The sequence below is a fragment of the Anoplopoma fimbria genome, chromosome 13 (genome assembly GCF_027596085.1).
Source record: "Anoplopoma fimbria isolate UVic2021 breed Golden Eagle Sablefish chromosome 13, Afim_UVic_2022, whole genome shotgun sequence".
NCBI lineage: Eukaryota > Metazoa > Chordata > Actinopteri > Perciformes > Anoplopomatidae > Anoplopoma > Anoplopoma fimbria.
Window position 1 is genome coordinate 19231413 of NC_072461.1, and position 18660 is coordinate 19250072.

General features: G+C 36.7%; 1 protein-coding gene across 1 annotated transcript; it reads left to right on the forward strand.

Annotated features, from left to right (window-relative positions):
* The first annotated feature begins 1929 nt into the window (after positions 1-1929).
* On the forward strand, positions 1930-15401 carry chfr (checkpoint with forkhead and ring finger domains, E3 ubiquitin protein ligase). Its single transcript, XM_054610563.1, has 18 exons — positions 1930-2028; positions 2801-2921; positions 3682-3781; positions 3885-3994; positions 4083-4142; positions 4244-4441; positions 5672-5755; positions 7173-7338; positions 7484-7638; positions 7961-8123; positions 8602-8801; positions 9035-9163; positions 9434-9517; positions 10406-10476; positions 10768-10855; positions 10963-11070; positions 11222-11294; positions 12034-15401. Exons 2-18 carry the CDS (start codon positions 2816-2818, stop codon positions 12074-12076), a joined length of 1938 nt encoding a protein of 645 aa, XP_054466538.1. The 5' UTR covers positions 1930-2028; positions 2801-2815; the 3' UTR covers positions 12077-15401.
* Positions 15402-18660: the final 3259 nt, after the last annotated feature.

An 18660-nucleotide genomic window follows, 5' to 3' on the forward strand; every position in this document is an offset into this window, starting at 1 on the left:
TCCCTGTGAGGTTGCCACCTTGTTGAAGGAGCAGCTTCGGAGGAAATAATGATCAATTCCCTCAATAGTGATGATGTGATGGAGGCAGAGAAGCGTGTGGCGGATCTGAACAGCACTTCACGGGCTGTCGGCACCTGTGAGAAATGCTGTGGATGAAACACTCAAGCAGCAGCTTTTCTCAAGATTGCATGATCCTGTTGCTCCACTACCTGCATGTGGCAGTGATGCTGTTCATTCCGCAGTATACCTGAAGGGTCCGCAGGAAATCGTTGAGTTTGCAGAGTACATCGAGGAACAAGTACCAGAATTTTGGCTGCAAATTGCAGAGATTATCACTCCAATGTGCAAGGGAGGCCTCCACATGAGAGAACTATTTTGACCTCATGAAGGCCGTTGTGTCTCTTGGGACGACTGGTGTGCTTGTGGCAAACATGACTAAATTATTAATCCTAAGCATCCCGAATTTGAGGAGAGGAAACCACATAAGCCCCTACTCCTCACCCCCACCCCTCAGTCCCATTATCATCCACAACCAACCACACTGTTACCTCCAGACGCACACACCAAGCTTCCTGTTCCCTCACTCTGACCACCTCATATCTCCCTTCTTCCAACATCCCCATTTACTTACAGGATCTTATGTGTTAATTCTAAAACAAAACTGACAGAAACTTAAAAAATGTCTGCTTATTTCCCCCTCAATTCCCTCAAATTAGCGATACAACTGCAATCACATTCGCATTTTATGTATTTGCCTGATGCCTTTATACAGACCAACTTATGCAAAAGCCTAAAGTGCAGCCATTTCTCATCACTTCTTTGATTTGGGAATTCAGACTGATCTAAAGTGGAGGCAAGGCTTTAGAGCCAGTAGCTGCAGAGAGAGAATAATGCCCTTATGAGTCTAAAGCTGCAAAATAGCTGGTAAACGGAGTCCTGTTAAATCATACATTCATATTTTGGTTTTTCGCATAGGGAAATTAAAGTGTAACAGTTACCACGATAACCTTGAATGCAATATACAATATAAGCATTTACTGAACTAAATAAGTACTACTTAAGTTTTGTGTGCAATGGTTATGGTAATTGTAAATATCTTTTTTTCAAAACACAATTTCTTTATTTTCTAGCATTAACTTTTCTGGTACAATCAGTGACGGAACGTAACTACATTTACTGAAGTACTGTACCTGAGTAGAAATTTGACATACGTACCTTACTTGAGTCTTTTCTTTTCAAGCCACTTACATCTATTGACAGAAAATGAATTGGCAACAGTCAATTAATGGAGAAAATAATAAGTGCATGAATTAACCAACTTCAACGGTAAAATCTTGCTTTTACATTAATTTATCAGTAAAAATAACCTGATATTATACGTAATAATGACTGTCATAGGAGGCAGTTTTCTGCATTGAGTGCTTTTACCTCTAATACTTAACACTGATTATACTGAAATACTTTTGCTTTAGGTAACATTTTATTTTATTTTTATTATTATTTATCTGTTATTTATACTGTTATTTATCCAGCACATTGCACTGCACCTTTATTGCACTGGACCTTTACTGCTTCTTTTGCACTTCTGGTTAGATGCTGAAACTGCATTTCGTTGTACTAGTAATGACAATAAAGTTGAATCTAATCTAATCTAATCTAAAATGTTCAGTGCAGTAAGCCTGAAGGCCTATGTATATATTTTACAGTACAGTATTAGTACTTTTGCTAAAGTAATAAGATCTGAATACTTCTCCAAAACTGGGTGCAAAAATAGCAAATTGTGCATTTTTTTTAATTTTAATGAACTTAAGCATGTGCCACTTTTTTTTTTTTTTTTTAAATGCACCAGTGTGTTTTGTTTTGAGGATGCCAGCCTCAGCACACCAAGCGGCCCCTCCTCCATCAGCTGATGACGGCATAATATCAACTCCGAGCCAGGCAGGAAGTGCATCTGGTTTCTAGCTGGACTATGAGGAGACGAAGCTGTTTCTCACAGAGCTACCGGGACAGCAAACTGAGCGTTTGACGGTAAAGTGACCGTCTCAGACACGTGTAACGTTACTGGCGTTTAACATGTTTGCTGTTTGCTTCCGGATTGTCTCTTGGCTGCACAGTGCGGCTGGCTGCTAATGTTAGCAGCCGCGTTAGCACAGTGCTACTATTGACAGGGAAGCCTGGATAGGTCTCGTCAGCAGGCTTGATGAAAACTTTTTTTCTGTTTAATGAAGCCTTGTTTATTTGATTATGTTGCATATCTATCCTGAAGTTGCTATTAGTATTTTATGAATGCATGAGCTTCACTTGTGAATTTGGCATACATAAAACATTATATATATATATATGTTTCAAATCAAATTCAAAGGTATAATTGGAAAACTAAGAATGGATCAGGTTAGGGTTGCAAGTTGTAATCATATTGGTATAAGTGCAAACTTGTTTTTTTTAATGAATGCTTTAATGAAGAATGGATGGGTGGATTCATAAACATTTTTTTGTGATAACATGAATTTTAAGGGTATGAATGCTGAGTGTTAATTTAAAACATATTTTTTTCTCTTTACCTTAATTGGAATCTAAAATTTAAAATCCATCTGGCTGGCAAAAAAAAACAAAAAACACTTAGTTTTATGTTTGAAGTAATCTTACTTACAAATTTTGGTTTCACCAGCATAGCCTTCACATAAACGTCACACCCATGGCTAATTTCACTTTCTTTATTCCACCAGGAGCCTCACAGTCTATAAAACAGTGCCATAAAAGTTAACCCTTTCCAAACTTGTTTTCTCATCATTTCTTGCAGAGAAAACATTTGAAGATGGACGGTTATCAAAGAGGACGGCCATGGGGAAAGCTAGTCAAAGTGGAGTCCAGTGAAACTGTCCTGCTTTTCAACAGGGAATGCACAGTTGGCAGGAAAAAAGGTAGGTTGATTTCTATATGTAACGGATTATGGAATTGACATTAAAGATGTAGCTACACCTTCAATCGTGCGTCTTAAAACTTTTTTTAACTTTTTTTAACCTGCCATAAAAGCTCAAGATGTGGTGATGTCTATTAACAAAAGACTGTCCTGTCTGTAGCATAGACATTGCTGTCAGTGTCTTGAGCCCTTAAAAAAACCTCCCCCTTGAAAATACAAAGCCTTCTTTAGTGCACCAAACTTAGACAGCCCCCTTGTGATGATAACAAAAGGCGTCCATTGAGAACATGTGTGCAGAATATTAAGTAGTTTTTTTTGTGCATGGGCTTTTGCTTAAGAAAAGGTTAGGCCTATATTTCCCCCTGTGTCTGCTTTGTTGTTGAGAGCTTTTGGGGGCTACTATTTTGCAATGCAAAGCGACTAGCCCTTAATTGGTTAGCATATGTCTGGGCAGGATTTAAAAAATGTCCATGGACCACAGTTTCAGGTGAATTTCAATAGAATGAGTTTGAATTTCCATCATGTTTATTTTAATATAAAGGCTGAAGATGTAAAACTACATTGCCATATCAACAAGAGCTGAGAATTTGTTTTGAATTAGTCAGAGGGTGATAAATGAAATGAACATATAATTTTCTCAAACCGATGCATATATTACACATTATACATTCATTAAGTAGATTCTGTCTTAGAGAGCCAGAGTAATCTGTATCGTGTCTACTGTGTTTTTTCATCGTGGTGTTTTATTATTTTGCTGCCAGGATGTTATCTGTCCTTCCCAGCCAACAAACTGGTCTCAGGGGAGCACTGCAAGATTGTGCAAGATGAAAGCTCAGGGCTGGTGTGGCTTGAAGACACAAGGTACCAGAAATTCAATTAAACAAACCATATGTCTGAATGCACAAAACCTTTTTACCTTGTTCAGTGACATGACCAATTGCATGTTTGTCTGTATGTTCTGTAGCACTAACGGTACAGTGATCAACATGTCCAAACTGGTCAAGAAGCAAACTCACATGCTACAGAACGGTGATGTCATCTACTTTGTATACAGGAAAAGTGAGCCAGAACAAAGTGAGTTGTTCGTTTTTTTTAGCCGTTAATGTTTATATAAATGTATAAGAAGGACAGGCGGATAACATTTTCTCTTGTCACCCTGTAGACATTGCCTACGTTTACCACTCAATCCAAATGGAGCATGCTAATTCGGAACATTGTTATGGTAAGTAGCCAGGTAATTCCTCACAAACTCTTTTGTCGAATGTAAGCACTTTTATTCCACAGCTGTCAGCTACTTACCCTGACTCTCTATGTAAACTTCAGACATGGAGAGGTCAGCCCACAGTCCTGCCCCTGTTCCACCTTCAGAAGTGTCACTCTCTGTGGAGCCTGTAATGCTCACAAAGGCTTCTCGTGATCCAACTCTGGAGGATCCTCAGCCCTCCACCTCCTCTTCCCACTTCTGTATCGGGAGCCCTGCCACTTCTGGTTCCGTGGCAACAACAGCCTGTCCTGCTTCTGGTAGGTTCTCTTCTAACACATTACTGAAGAGGCGTGATTATCAGCTCTCCCTCTGGAAATTAACTAGGCATCCCTTTTTTTTTATACGTTACACCCTTGTGAAGACGTAGAGGAATTATTGCTAATGAATATCTACTGTTTTAGCTCCTTAGGTGGAATGAGAGCTCTGTGGTTATGTTCTGGTATGCTTCTTGTCTGGGTACATTGACTCCCAAGAGTCTCCGCTGGTTGCCTGGTAACGCCATGGCGAAGGCAAGACTCCAGGAAGTGACTTCTTCCAGGCAAGAAAGAGTCCAGTGCATAACTCCCTATAAGATCCCAACATGTTGCCTTTGCTGTCTATAGGCTGTAGCTTCATATTTAAAGGACAGATAGGGGAGTGTGATTGGTCTTCCGTTAAGAGAGAGCACAAGCATATTTCCCAAAATAACAAACTATTGCTTTAAAGGCACTAGTAACAACAGTATAGGTTATGTTAAATTAACCCAGGAGTAGTTTATTTTTATTGTCTTGAGTAAGGGTGCTTGATGTGGCCTGAAACTAATATTATGATATTGCTGAGTATTTGATATGATAATAATATAACTGTAATAATATCATTTCAGTTTGTGTGGTTATATATATATATATATATATTCAGTCATCCCCTGTATTGTTTGTGTGTGATAGGTGATGGAATCACAGGATGCTAGAGGAGCAGACAGAGAGGCAGAGCCAGGGAACAGTCATTGATGTAAACAGACCGGCTGATGTCAGTCAATTGATTGCAACTGATCAATACTGAACTTTAAATCATCTTAAACTCAGACTGTATTGGGCAAAACAAGTCCAGCTGATGATTATCACACAGCCTTACACATCTGCAGCGAGTTTGCTCTCGTCTGCTTTATACGTTGACTGAGCCATTTCCATCAACTTTTCGCAACCTTTAAGAAGGTTGTTTTATAATTTATGTGACATTGGGACATGCTACTCCGACTAATTACCCGTGAAAAGACGTATGTTTGATCGAACTAACATCAGTCACCCGCGACTTGTCTCGTGGTCAATGTACTTCCTAGATGATGGAGTACGTTTCCTTTGTTGTGTGTTGTAGTGCTTCTCCTCTTTTTCTCTGAAGGTAATGTTATCACATCCCTTCCACACTACAGATGTAGCTTCTTATTGGAACCAACGCCTCCACAGTGGAGCTGGTATATGAAGCAACTTTTTGTCTTAATCTTTTATCAGACCAGGCTAAAGATACTGCCTCAGCACAGGACAAAGACATGGACAACATGGAGCCAGAAAGCAAGAGGAGGAAAACTGAAGACGGTAAATTATTTTATTACGAGATTAATTAGATTGTGAGTCCTATTTTTTTTTTAGGTGACCAGTGCATGCAACCTTCTGATTGCTTCCTGAACTTGAAGTTTCCTTTGCCTGTAATTGGTATTTTAGTGATGGAGTGTACGCTGCTAAGTTAAGCAGCGCCAAGCCAGATGTTGGTATTTAGGGTCGGAGACTTTTCACTGATAATAGACATCTCTGAACCACATCTGTTTCTGGTGTAATCCAGCTGCCAAATTGGGGATTTAATAAGAGCAAACTATATACTTGGAGTAAATGCACAGAAATAACAAGATAATGAAATGCTAATTAACTATGTTAATTAAACAGCCCCCCAGCCAGTAGATACAATTAAATCTGCAACATGAAATATAATTTAATGTGGTTAAAGCAGGAACATCAGTATGCAGTCGGCTTTTATCAAATCATTTGGTTGATACAAGAAGATACAGTACAAGATACTGTATCTTCTTGTATCTTGTCCACACAGCTGCTTGATACTGTATGAGGAGCTTCTCCTTGAGCTCTTTAATTCCCTGCAGCCATCTGAGGGCAGCAGGACTGTTAAATATGCAGCCTCTGATTAGAGTGCCATGCTAGCGCGCAGTGCCATTACGCGTGGCCGTCCACTGTGTTTACCTTTTATTAAATCACCTGCAAATAACAGTAAGCTGCTTTGGGATACTATGTATTCTGCCTGTTTATGCGTGAAACAGCGGATTACGGGAGCTCATTAATCCTGTGCTTCAAAACCTCCTTTCACACTTAAAAAAATAGACAGTGCAAAAACTGCTTTATCGCATTGAAGATAAGCTTTCATTGATTAAAATGTGAAATATGGTAGAATTAAGACTGAAAAAGTGTCAGATTTATGCAATTATATCACAAAACATTTTTTATTTTATTATTATTTGCTTCTATCATCATTTTACTTATTAACTGTCAAAACCCCACACCATCTTCCTCTAGTTGCAGATTTGTGGTGTTGAGCATTCACCTTATGCTAGTCTGCACCATTCAGACAACAATATGATTTCTTGGAGAAGCCAATTCTTTATTAGTTGAACTGACATTGTCAGGCTTCACTGCGATTGGCACATTTGATTCAGAGCTATGAGACTCGTGAAGTGACTGAATGAGACTGTATTTTTGAATCACCCAATCCTAAATTATTTTATGCCAGCCCTTTGGAACTTTGCGCTGCTGCAAATACATGAACCAAGATAGCAGGTGCACTTGAGATGCCCGTACAGTCTGTGTGCCCAAGAACTACCACTTCACACTTGGACAAATTACCAGAGCGTTACTTACTTTTGTTCCAACCACAACTTCTTTTTAACCTCAAGCCCAGCTCGGACGGGTTTTTTAAGCCAAAACTCATATACTGTTATTGTGTTTACAGTCAAAGATTACAATTTGGACTTGCCACACACCTCCAGCACAGAACTGGTCTGTTCACCTAAGGGAGCTCTTTTGTCTAAACCACCTGTGGAAGTGACTAAGACGGACAAGATGGAGGAGAGCCTGACATGTGTTATTTGTCAGGACCTGCTGCATGACTGTGTCAGGTAAGATTTCAAGGACCCTTCCATCTGCACAGAAATCCAAGAATGGGGGCTTGATCCCTACTTTGTGGACTTGTAAGGCACTTTGCATACATGCAGCATGTTACCAAAAGTTTGTTTAATTCTAAGTCCCTTGTTTTTGCTTTAGCTTGCAGCCTTGCATGCACGTCTTCTGTGCTGCCTGCTACTCCGGCTGGATGGAGCGCTCTTCTCTTTGCCCCACATGCCGCTGCCCTGTGGAGAGGATTCGTAAGAACCACATCCTCAACAACCTGGTGGAGGCATACCTCAACCAGCACCCAGGTTTGCACAGATAAAGAACAATTTTATTCACTCATTATTTTATTCAAAATGCCAGCACCTTTATTGACTTCAACTGAAAAGATTGTAAATGGATGTAAAAATAGCAATTACATAACAAGCATTTGAAAATTGTCAGCAAAATGCAAGTGTAGCTGAGGTTTTTGTTTTCTACCAAAACTGACTTGATTCAAACAAGAGAGAAGGAATGGCATGTAAGCAAGACCTGCTTACCTTGTGTAATTCTAAAATGGTAGACAAAAATCTCATTAGATACTGACATTGTATTTGTGTATGTGACTGTGTGTCCCTGTTTGTCCCTCAGAAAAGAACCGCAGTGATGAGGACCTGAAGAGCATGGACAGCCGTAATAAGATAACTCAGGACATGTTGCAGCCAAAAGTGGAGCGCTCCTTCTCAGATGAGGAGGGAAGCTCAGATTACCTCTTTGAGCTCTCTGACAATGACAGCGACTCCTCAGACATGGGGTACGGTCTGAATGTTTGTATTCATAGAAAAAAAAGTGTTGGTTTTGGCACCTGACTTTGATTTTGTGTTTTATATTAGTCTCAATCTTTTGACAGAAATGTATATTATTTTTATTAAAATTTTAGCCATATGATTTTTGTTAGTTTAGACAAAAACTAAAGACCTTTAGAAGTTTTCATCACTTTAGGAAACATTGCTAGACATGTATTAAACTATATGTTGCATAGGCAATGATTAAACAAAATTATTTTAAAAAATCTAAAAAGAAAATATATATGCTGAATGTTCTTTAGATGGCCATACATATGCACACATAGTGTTTTCATGCACTGTACGAACAAAAAAACATTTTACAAACATTTACTTAATCTCATGAGAATATCATTTCTTGGAAAAGCCATCAATGTTTGCTGTTTTCTGCTTGTGTAGTAAATAACTTCTCCATGTGATGGTTTTCTTTTTTGTTTTTGTCCCCAGTCAGCCTATGGTTATGTGCCGACAGTGTCCTGGCTACAGAAAGGAGGCCAGTCAGGTGCTATTTGCTACAGGTTCCAACTACTGGGTGTCTGGTCTGCCAGCACCACCGCCTATACCTCCTCCACCCAAACCACCAACTGAGGAGGGGTCCCCAAAGCCCACAGGGGAGCAGCCTTCAACATCCTCTGCCATCCCCTCAGGTGATCATGGGTGTATATTAGATGGGAAGATCAGTTGCTAAAGTTAGAATTGTCACTCAATGGCAAATTGCAGGTTACAGCCTTCTGTTATAATCCTAATACCAAAAACAATAAGATTTACAGTGTGTTCTGCATTTGGTAAAAGCATCTGAAAACCCACATTAGCACAACTAAAGATCCTCCTGCCTTCTATTCACGTCTTAGCTCCCGCCGTAAACCTATTTCTGCTCTAGGCCTGTCTGCAGCTTCTCAGGAGTACCGCTGCCCCCCCCAGGGCTGCCATCTCATCTGCACCTGCTGCCTCCAGCCAATGCCGGACAGATGGGCCGAGCCGAACAGTGAGCAGGTTATTGCTCAACGATGTGAGTGGTTCTTGTTAGTCCCTCTGCAGAGATGTTATGTTGTATGGTTGATACAATTATACTGTCATTCAGAAAACTGCATTAACGTAGAGTTAAATAGAAATGGAGTTATTATAGGACCAACTAAAATGCATGGCTAATATAAGCCAGTCAGTGCTGATAGACTTCAAATTGTTTAACATTGCCATGCATTCACATGTATGGATAGATTGTCATACAAACCCTATTTTACACCTCATGCTGTATGCATTATGTGCTGTGTGTTGGCAGGTGTGCTGTGCCAGCGTCCCTTCTGTCATATGTACTGGGGTTGCCAGAGGATCGGCTGTCAAGGCTGTCTGGCTCGATTCAATGGTATGTATCTGTTTCAGCAAAACAGCCCCAGGGGATCTCCACTGTTAGGCTTATTGCTGGGTAGTTGGCTTCGACCAGTATGGGATATTTTTTGGCTGATTGCAATATACCTTTTAGTTGACGGGGCTGATTCCCAAATAGTGTCCAAATGCAATATCTGTCATTGCGATGACTGTCAGCCTCAGACTTATAAGCACAGCTTGTTTCCCACAAACCTTTTTCTGCATATTTGTGTGAAAGAAATGTCAGCAGGATAAATGTAGGTGCTTTTAGAACAAGCACTGTATAGCATGTACAGACGTAATCACTAATTGTGCAGCATATTTTAGATATCCCACTTTAAGTCATAATAATATAATAAACATATACAGTTTTAATTTAAAAGCTTTATACACTGTTCAGCAGTAATGTAGGGCAACACAGTGATTTATGTCCAGTGTGGAGGAGACCTATGCTTAGAAGCTCAGATGAACTTAGAGTCCTGTTCACGGAGCTGCTTTATTATTTCAACACGCCTGTTAATTCCATCTTGCTAAATCTTGCATTATTGTGCACTTTACACTAGAACAGGAACCTGTTACCTGTAAATCTGCTCACTTTTTGATGCTGAGCTTCCAGTTTCTTTTCGCAACGTCTAGTGGTTTCTTCTATGCTTATTGAACTGTTGCTAAGAGATATCTTAGTCTCTTTCTGCCTTTTCAGTTGTCAGTCTGGTTGAACCATTGTACAGCGTTTTGTTCTCACTGAACAAAACATGTTCTTTTTTTTGGTGGCGATTCTTAACTTTTTAAAGGATGTGCAGCTTCTCGGATGTATTTGTACAGCTATTTTAAATGTTGTAGTTTGCTAAATGTTTGAAAGTTCAAATTCACCATTTTTTTTTTTCAGAGCTCAATCTGACAGATAAATGCATGGATGGTGTGGTGAATAACAATAACTATGAATCGGAGATCCTCCAGGTAAGATGCTAATTGTATTTGTTTGTATATTAGAATGCATTACATGTTTTAGTTATTGGTAGAGCTTACTATTTATAACCTGGGTAGTTGATTCTAACTGCTGCCAAACTAATTTACATTCATGATACTCTAGAACACAACTCTCTGGATCTGTGTAAGAAAAAAAATCAGTTCTCCAGATTACAAAAAATATGAACTTTATCAACTAAAGCTTCTACCAGCAAACATTAGACTCTGTTATACATACTATGTTAAGATGCTGTTGTTTGTGTGTTTCCATCCTTCCACCAGAACTACCTGTCTTCCAGAGGGAAGTCATGGAGAGATCTGCTACAGGAGTCTTTGCAGGCCTTAGAGCAGGGAAACTACTATCTGTCAGGTGAGTCTTCAGATCAAAACCCATCGCACTTAGTGGTGGACTTTGAAGTCCACACTGTCGTATAAAGAGAGAGAGAGTGGTTATATCCTTGATTCTGTCTCTGTCAGATTATCGTATCTCTCCAAATGCCATCCTGTGCTTCTGCTGCGGCCTGCGAGCATTCAAGGAGTTGGCCTACAAGTACAGACAGAACATCCCTCCGCATGAACTGCCAGGTTAGACAAACCAAAATCATTTTTAATGCCATTTCTGACTTTTAGGCAACTTGGATACAGAAAATTGTTTTTTTTAAGGATACAATTTTCCCTTATTCCAACTGTTCAAGTAATATCCTTGTAATAAACGTATTTGATGTTCTTTCCTCAGCTGCTGCAACATCTCGTCCCGACTGTTACTGGGGACGCAACTGTCGTACGCAGGTGAAGGCGCATCATGCAATGTAAGTCTTTTTACATATAAAGCACCACATAAACACATTTAGAATCAGGTGGTCTATCTGCCATCTAGTGGTTATATTCAGGAGAATTGTGGATTTAACTGACAACAACGAAACACCATAAATGACCCCAGTAATGTTTCCAAAGGGAAAAATATGTTGTATCTTAAAATGTTGCAGACAATGTATTGCTCCTCTTCTGTATTTACTAAGTACATTTGTCTTGCATCTCTGCTATACTGTTTGTTGATCAGTAGCCATAATTAATATCATGCACTGATCAAAAGTAAGTGTACTAAAACGTATCATCATGATCATCATATGAACTTATAAATGTTAATATATATTAAAGGTATGTATAGCAGTTTTTTACTTTTGATAGACTCCTGTTAATTTACAGACATTTATTTTGAAAAGCCACACCTTTAGAGCATGTTCTGCAAGCCAGCTGTATTGATATCATCGTACAATTTTTTTTTTTGTGGTTATTTATTCATAAATCTATTGTAAATAGTATTAGCTATACTTTAGACTGACATGACAGTGAGACACTGGGTGCCAGCCCTGTGCACTTTTTCTACCACAAGAGGGAGTCCTTGTATAAACCGGGTCCTATAGGCCCTCATGGCTGCTGTTTTAAGACCTGTATGGGAAGCTTCATCTCATCTCTTTGGTTATGTGTTTTTACATGCAGCTCTTAATTTGTGGGTTTTTTATTTTTTATTTTTTATTTTGATTTCAGGAAATTCAACCACATATGTGAGCAGACACGTTTCAAGAGCTGAAGGAGCAGAATGGTTTGCTTCTCCACCCAAGTGTCAAATGAAGATAACCGAGCATCTCGTAGACACCATCTTGTTGAATTTTGTTGTGTCCATTGTTGCTAATTGCCTTCCAGATGTTTTGCAATAACGTAATGCAGAAATTACAATCATTATCCATTTACAATAGTGACCAGTGTCTCACTCGACACAGGGGCTGTGTGAAATAATACTATGCACAATAACATTAAAGTTCAGTGTTTACTGAAGGTTTAAACTGATTTTTAGAGTGAAGAACTGGAATATTTAGCACAAGTCCTCATTTAAATTTAGATGCATTTTTCAATAGCTCATGCATTTGCCAATTCTACCAGGTAACCACATACTAGAGAAATACATTATTTGATGTTCAAAAATACTTCCTAATATGTCCTCCAGCCTATGCGACAAAAATGTTTTCTCAGATAAAGAGCGACTGAGGCAATCTGTATGGATCAAGGCCATTTATTTACGCTTGCACATGTTGCTGAGATTGTTTTGTATTTTGTCTCCTCCAGCCTTGGGAATTGTGGCTTTAAACACCTTGCGTACATTAACCTTCTTTAATTGTGATATATTTTAACAGTCTAATGACATGTTGAGTTAAGAATTCAGGGCTTCCTACATAATGTTGATGAAACATTACAGTAGTAGTGATTCTAGTGCTACAGTTTCATACCAAGACACAATCAGTTTCCAAGATCCAAACTTTATTCTACATTATAAAGTGTAAAAGTCTCACCTCTGAGGGACTTTTCTTGTTTAGCCAGTGCATTTTTGTGTTTCCAGACAAGGGCAAAAAGCCAAGCATACATACTAGGGTAGATTTATAATCCCATGTGATATTTCTAGAGGATTGGGAAGGGGATCAATGTGTTGTGACGCTGTCAGAGGGCATAGGGTCCTCTGTTGTATGCTTTTCTCTGGATAATCATCTCCAAGGTGATTAACTTGCAGTGGGGACACTTTCTCTAAACCTCACAGTAAGGGCTGAGCTGTGATGAAATGCACAGTTAGTCCAAGTAGAGTCTTGAGAGGAAAAAATAGCTTGCACTCCAGGCAACCAGTAGTGGTTAAATATGCCGTAGGGATGTTGCTTTTAGTGGTCATAGAGTAGAGTTTTCTTATGCAAATTTTTACAGAATACTAACACAGAATTCAGAATCAACAGTTTAAAGAGTCGTGCCAAAACAAACGTTCTGTAGTCATTTGGGTTTCAATTTTAGATGTTCTAGCTTAACTTGCCAGAATTTCGATAGAGGTTTATTCAGATAGTTTTTTTCTGTTTAGTTTCCGTTTGGATTTTCTCTGGTTCCTCAGGTACATATAGATACTGTTTTGTTGTTTTGATTGCAGGTTAACTACTTTGGTGGTTAAAATAATTCTGTGTCAACATGTCACTCAACAATCATGTTGCATTGGATGGCCTCTCAATTTATGACTATCATCCCCCAAGTGTCAGTACGTCCCCATCATGAAAACATGCCCAGCTAGTGATATCCCCTGTAAAAACAATCTAATAAATTAGCCTTTTGGTTTTTTGGAAATTAGTTTCTAGATATGAAATTTGAGGATCACTATTGGTGTGTAGAAAATGTGTAGAATGGGGGACAAAAAACATGTTAAAAGCTGGCCTTAGCGAAGGCCATCAGTTGGTTGAGAAGAATATGCACTAAATGTGTGATATCTGCACATAGCTTGTCCCACATAAACAAAAAGGCTTATTTTTCAGTCTTCAATCTTGAAGCTTTTTCATGGAGCGATAGTCTGGTTATGACATATGATGTGTGGTCATATGAAGAGTTTCATTCCAAAATGATATGTCCATCATCAGGAAGAAATGCATTGGAAGAAAAATATAACTTATTTTTAAAGGACATCCTTGATACTTTAATTAACTTCTGCATTTTTTATTATATAGTATTAGTAACATTAGCTATAGCTTATATGGATTCAACTTGTATTATTTTTTTTTGACTGTAGTTTCATATAAATGTCTTGATTCAAAGTGTTTGTGAAAAATGTGATTTTGAATGGGCACTTTCCTGGCCTCTGCAAGTTAGTTAAGTGCAGTTCATTTGTGGTGTTAGCAAGGTGGTATAAGTGTGTCTTATTTTTTTATTTTCCTACCCCCTCAGTCATGGTGGGTCTACACTGGCATTCCTCAGCAGCTCAGGCCCTCAGCACAAGCCCTGTCGATCCCCCGACAGAGTGGCTGGGTTTAAATTATTCCCTACCGGAGATCTGGGCGCCCTAAGCCAACAACAGAATCAAGCCGCTCCAATCAGGAATTGGTAATAAAGAGGCTTAGGAGGAGTGCTTTGCAATCTCCCTGTGGTGGGGTGTTGGAGGGCATGTTGCATGCTAATATTTACTCACTTGTTGTGCATAAGTCTGGACCGGGCTGCTCAGCAGTATGGAAGAGGCAGGTTTCATTCTACCTCATCAAAGCTCCCAGAAATATGGGAGACTGAAAAGGCATCAGTCACAGTCACATCAGTTCAAAGCTGTCACATCTCTCAATGGGAAGGGTGAAAGTCCTCACTGATGATGCCTGTGAACTTTGTATGCAATGCACTATTTGAATAGTTGGTTTAGAGTACCTGAGTTCTAGTTCAATTGCTATAGAGAAGCACTAGGCACATTAAAAAATGTTATGAGGACTTGTGTTTGAGAAATATGTCTGAGAGTTTGATAAATGCCTATTTAGCCTTTTATGTTGTATTAGCAAAGCTAAAATATTTTTGAAATTCATAGGGTTCTTATTTTCGGATTAGATTAAAAGACTGATATATAGAAACTGATTTGCTTTTGCCAGTACCTTCACTTAAAGTCGTGTATTATTGTTACTTCTCTTTGATTTCTATATCTACTCTGTGTATCTCTCTTTGTATGCTTTTGACACAAGAAGGCTGCTTTCATTTTCATCTGCTGATGGTGGAAAGTTTCGGTGTTTGCCTCAAATCAATTTTAAAGGGATACGTCAGTATTTTCAGAATCATGATCCAGTTTATTGGCAAGTAGGTTTTTACCCACAAGGAATCTACTTTTTTTCCCAGCCCTGTTTTCCCATGTTTTTTTGTCCATGTGACTAACAGGGACAACATTTTTGAAATTGGTCCAGTATTGAGCGAGAGAGCTGCAAATGCAAAACAGAGTGCAATGTAATCCTCCGAGGGAATTGAGCACAGTCAATGTACGTCCACTAAAAGTGCTAGTTTTTGCCACTAACTATAATTGTTATTATAAGTGTCTGACAACATTATGGAAAAGACCCTTCAGAGAAATAAAAAGTTTTTCTTAAATCTTTCAGGATTTGTTTGGCTTGTATTGTGTCTAACCAAGTCTCTCTTGAAGAAAAGTCTCGTTCTGAAATCTCAAAATCAGCTAAATATTTAGCCATGACATTGAGTCTCGTTTAGATAACGATAAGCTACGCTTTCTGTAGTCCTACCAGTCACTGAGTAGCATCAAATGAATCTGATTAGAAAGTGCATCTGAGAGTTGGGGGCAGAGAATACTTATTCTGTTGATGTTTGCAATCAGTCACCTTTTTTGAAACACATAATACTCCAGCAGTCATTGCAATGGCACAGTAAGCAGAACTATATTCTACCTTTTCCAAACACAACTTGTGAAAAAGGAAAACAACTACTTGGAAGACCATATTTGCAAACAGGAGGCTACAGTATATATGCGTTGTAATTATTTAAACTTAAAGAAGCAGGTTGTATGTTTCAAAAAGGGACCAGAGTTCAGAAGTGCAAAATGAACCGTCCAAAGTCCCTGCTCATTTCACAATCTCAAAGCCCGTCTGGTCACCTCTGGTTGGTCAGACTGCAAAGCACTATGGCACATTTTTTAACATACTATACTTGTACTAGACATATTGATGACATTTTTATGACACACCACATTATGTTTACTTTTTTATCAAATACTATACCATGACTTTTTTAATTTTACTTTTTAATTACATGATATTCTTCAACATACTATACTATGACTTTGGTTATATTTTTCAACATACTATACTGTGACTTTTTTTCATGATATTTTTCGACATTCTATACTATGACTTTTTCGACGTACTATACTATGACTTCTTTTCATGATATTTTTCACCATGCTATACTATAGGAAAACCTTTACAGTAATTATATGAATTTAATTTCACGTGTCTATTTACCATGAACACATACTGTAGATTCACCTCTGTTGTTTACCATGACTTTTTTCATGATATTTTTCAACATACTATACTATGACTTTTTTTGATATTTTTCGACACTATACTATGACTTTTTCAACATTCTATACTATGACTTTTTTAATGATATTTTTCAACATAATATACTATCACTTTTTTAATGATATTTTTCAACATACTATACTATGACTTTTTTTCATATTTTTCGACACATGATACTATGACTTTTTCATGATATTTTTCAACATTCTATATTATGACTTTTTTCATGATATTTTTCGACATTCTATACTATCACTTTTTTTATGATATTTTTCAACATACTATACTATCACTTTTTTAATGATATTTTTCAACATACTATACTATCACTTTTTTAATATTTTTCAACATACTATACTATGATTTTTTTAATTATATTTTTCACTTTTTTTCATGTTATTTTTCACCATACTATAATATGACTTTTTTTTTTTTTTTTTCGATGATATGACTTTTACAACATACTATTCTATACTATCATAACACTTTTCTACATGCTAAACTATTACTTTTTTCATGAAATTTTTCGACGTATATGACTTTTTTCATGACATTTCTTTTGACTTGCTATATTATGACTTTTTTTGGACATTTTTTGGACATGCTATACTATGACTTTTTTCCTGACATTTTTCGACATATAATATGACTTTTTTCCCGATTTCTTTTTGACATATTATAATATGAATTTTTTCATGACACTTTTCGACATATTATAAAATGAATTTTTTCATGACCTTTTTCCTGAAGTTCCATAATGTTTTTGACATGCTATACTATGACTTTTTCATAATTTTTTTTTGACCTATTATAATGTTTTTGACATGTTATAATATGACTTTTTTCCTGAAATGTTTTGGACATGCTATACTATGACTTTTTCATGACATTTTTCGACATACTATACGATGACTTTTTTCAAAACATTTTTCGACATATTATATTACTTTTTTCATGAAATGTTTTTGACATGCTATATTATGACTTTTTTCATGACATTTTTTTGACATGCTATACTATGACTTTTTTCATGACATATTTTTGACATATATGTTTTTTTTCATGACATTTTTTTGACATATTATACTTTTTTCATGATGACATTTTTGATTTTTTTCATGACACTTTTCGACATACTATATGATGACTTTTTCATGACACTTTTCGACATATTATAATATGAATTTTTTCATGACATTTTTCGACATATATGTTTTTTTTCATGACATTTTTCGACATATATTACTTTTTTCCTGAAATGTTTTTGACATGCTATACTATGACTTTTTTCATAACAATTTTTCAACATACTATAATATGACTTTTTTTCATATTTTTCAACATACAATACTATCACTTTTTTATATTTTTCAACATTCTATACTATGACTTTTTTTCATGATATTTTTCAACATACTATACTGTGACTTTTTTTCATGATATTTTTCAACATACTATACTGTGACTTTTTCATGATATTTTTCGACATTCTATACTATGACTTTTTTTCATGATATTTTTCAACATACTATACTATGACTTTTTTTCATATTTTTCAACATACATTACATTACATTAGTCATTTAGCAGACGCTTTTATCCAAAGCGACTTACAATAAGTACTACTAAGTACATACGATACTATCACTTTTTAAATATTTTTCAACATTACATACTATCACTTTTTTATGATATTTTTCGACACACTATACTATCACTTTTTCATGACACTTTTCGACATATATGTTTTTTTTCATGACAGTTTTCGACATATATTACTTTTTTCCTGAAATGTTTTTGACATGCTATACTACGACTTTTTTCTGACCTATTATGTTATCACTTTTTAAATATTTTTCAACATTACATACTATCACTTTTTTCATGATATTTTTCGACACACTATACTATGACTTTTTCATATTTTTCGACATTCTATACCATCACTTTTTTTCATATTTCTCAACATACTTTACTGTGACTTTTTAAATATTTTTCAACATACTATACTATGACTTTTTCATGATATTTTTCAACATACTTTACTATGACTTTTTTCATGATATTTTTCAACATACATGTCACATATTCGTATAGTATATTACTATTCCATATTAAAGTCAGTATAATATTTAATCATTATTAAAAAGACATAGTATGTTATGTCTTAAACAACACATAAAAAGTCATAATAGATTGTCATAAAAGAGTCTAGTATAGTATTGCCTAAAAAGTGATAGTATAATATGTTGTTAAAATCATAGTATTGCATAACATAGAAAAATGCTTTTAAAAAGTTGTTATAGTATGACACAAA

Coding starts and splice junctions, on each gene's coding strand:
- chfr (XM_054610563.1), top strand. CDS start 2,816: ATGGACGGTTATCAAAGAGGACGGCCATGGGGAAAGCTAGTCAAAGTG. Junction 3,995..4,082: donor GAAAAGTGAGCCAGAACAAA/GTGAGTTGTTCG, acceptor GTCACCCTGTAG/ACATTGCCTACGTTTACCAC. Junction 4,143..4,243: donor TAATTCGGAACATTGTTATG/GTAAGTAGCCAG, acceptor TGTAAACTTCAG/ACATGGAGAGGTCAGCCCAC.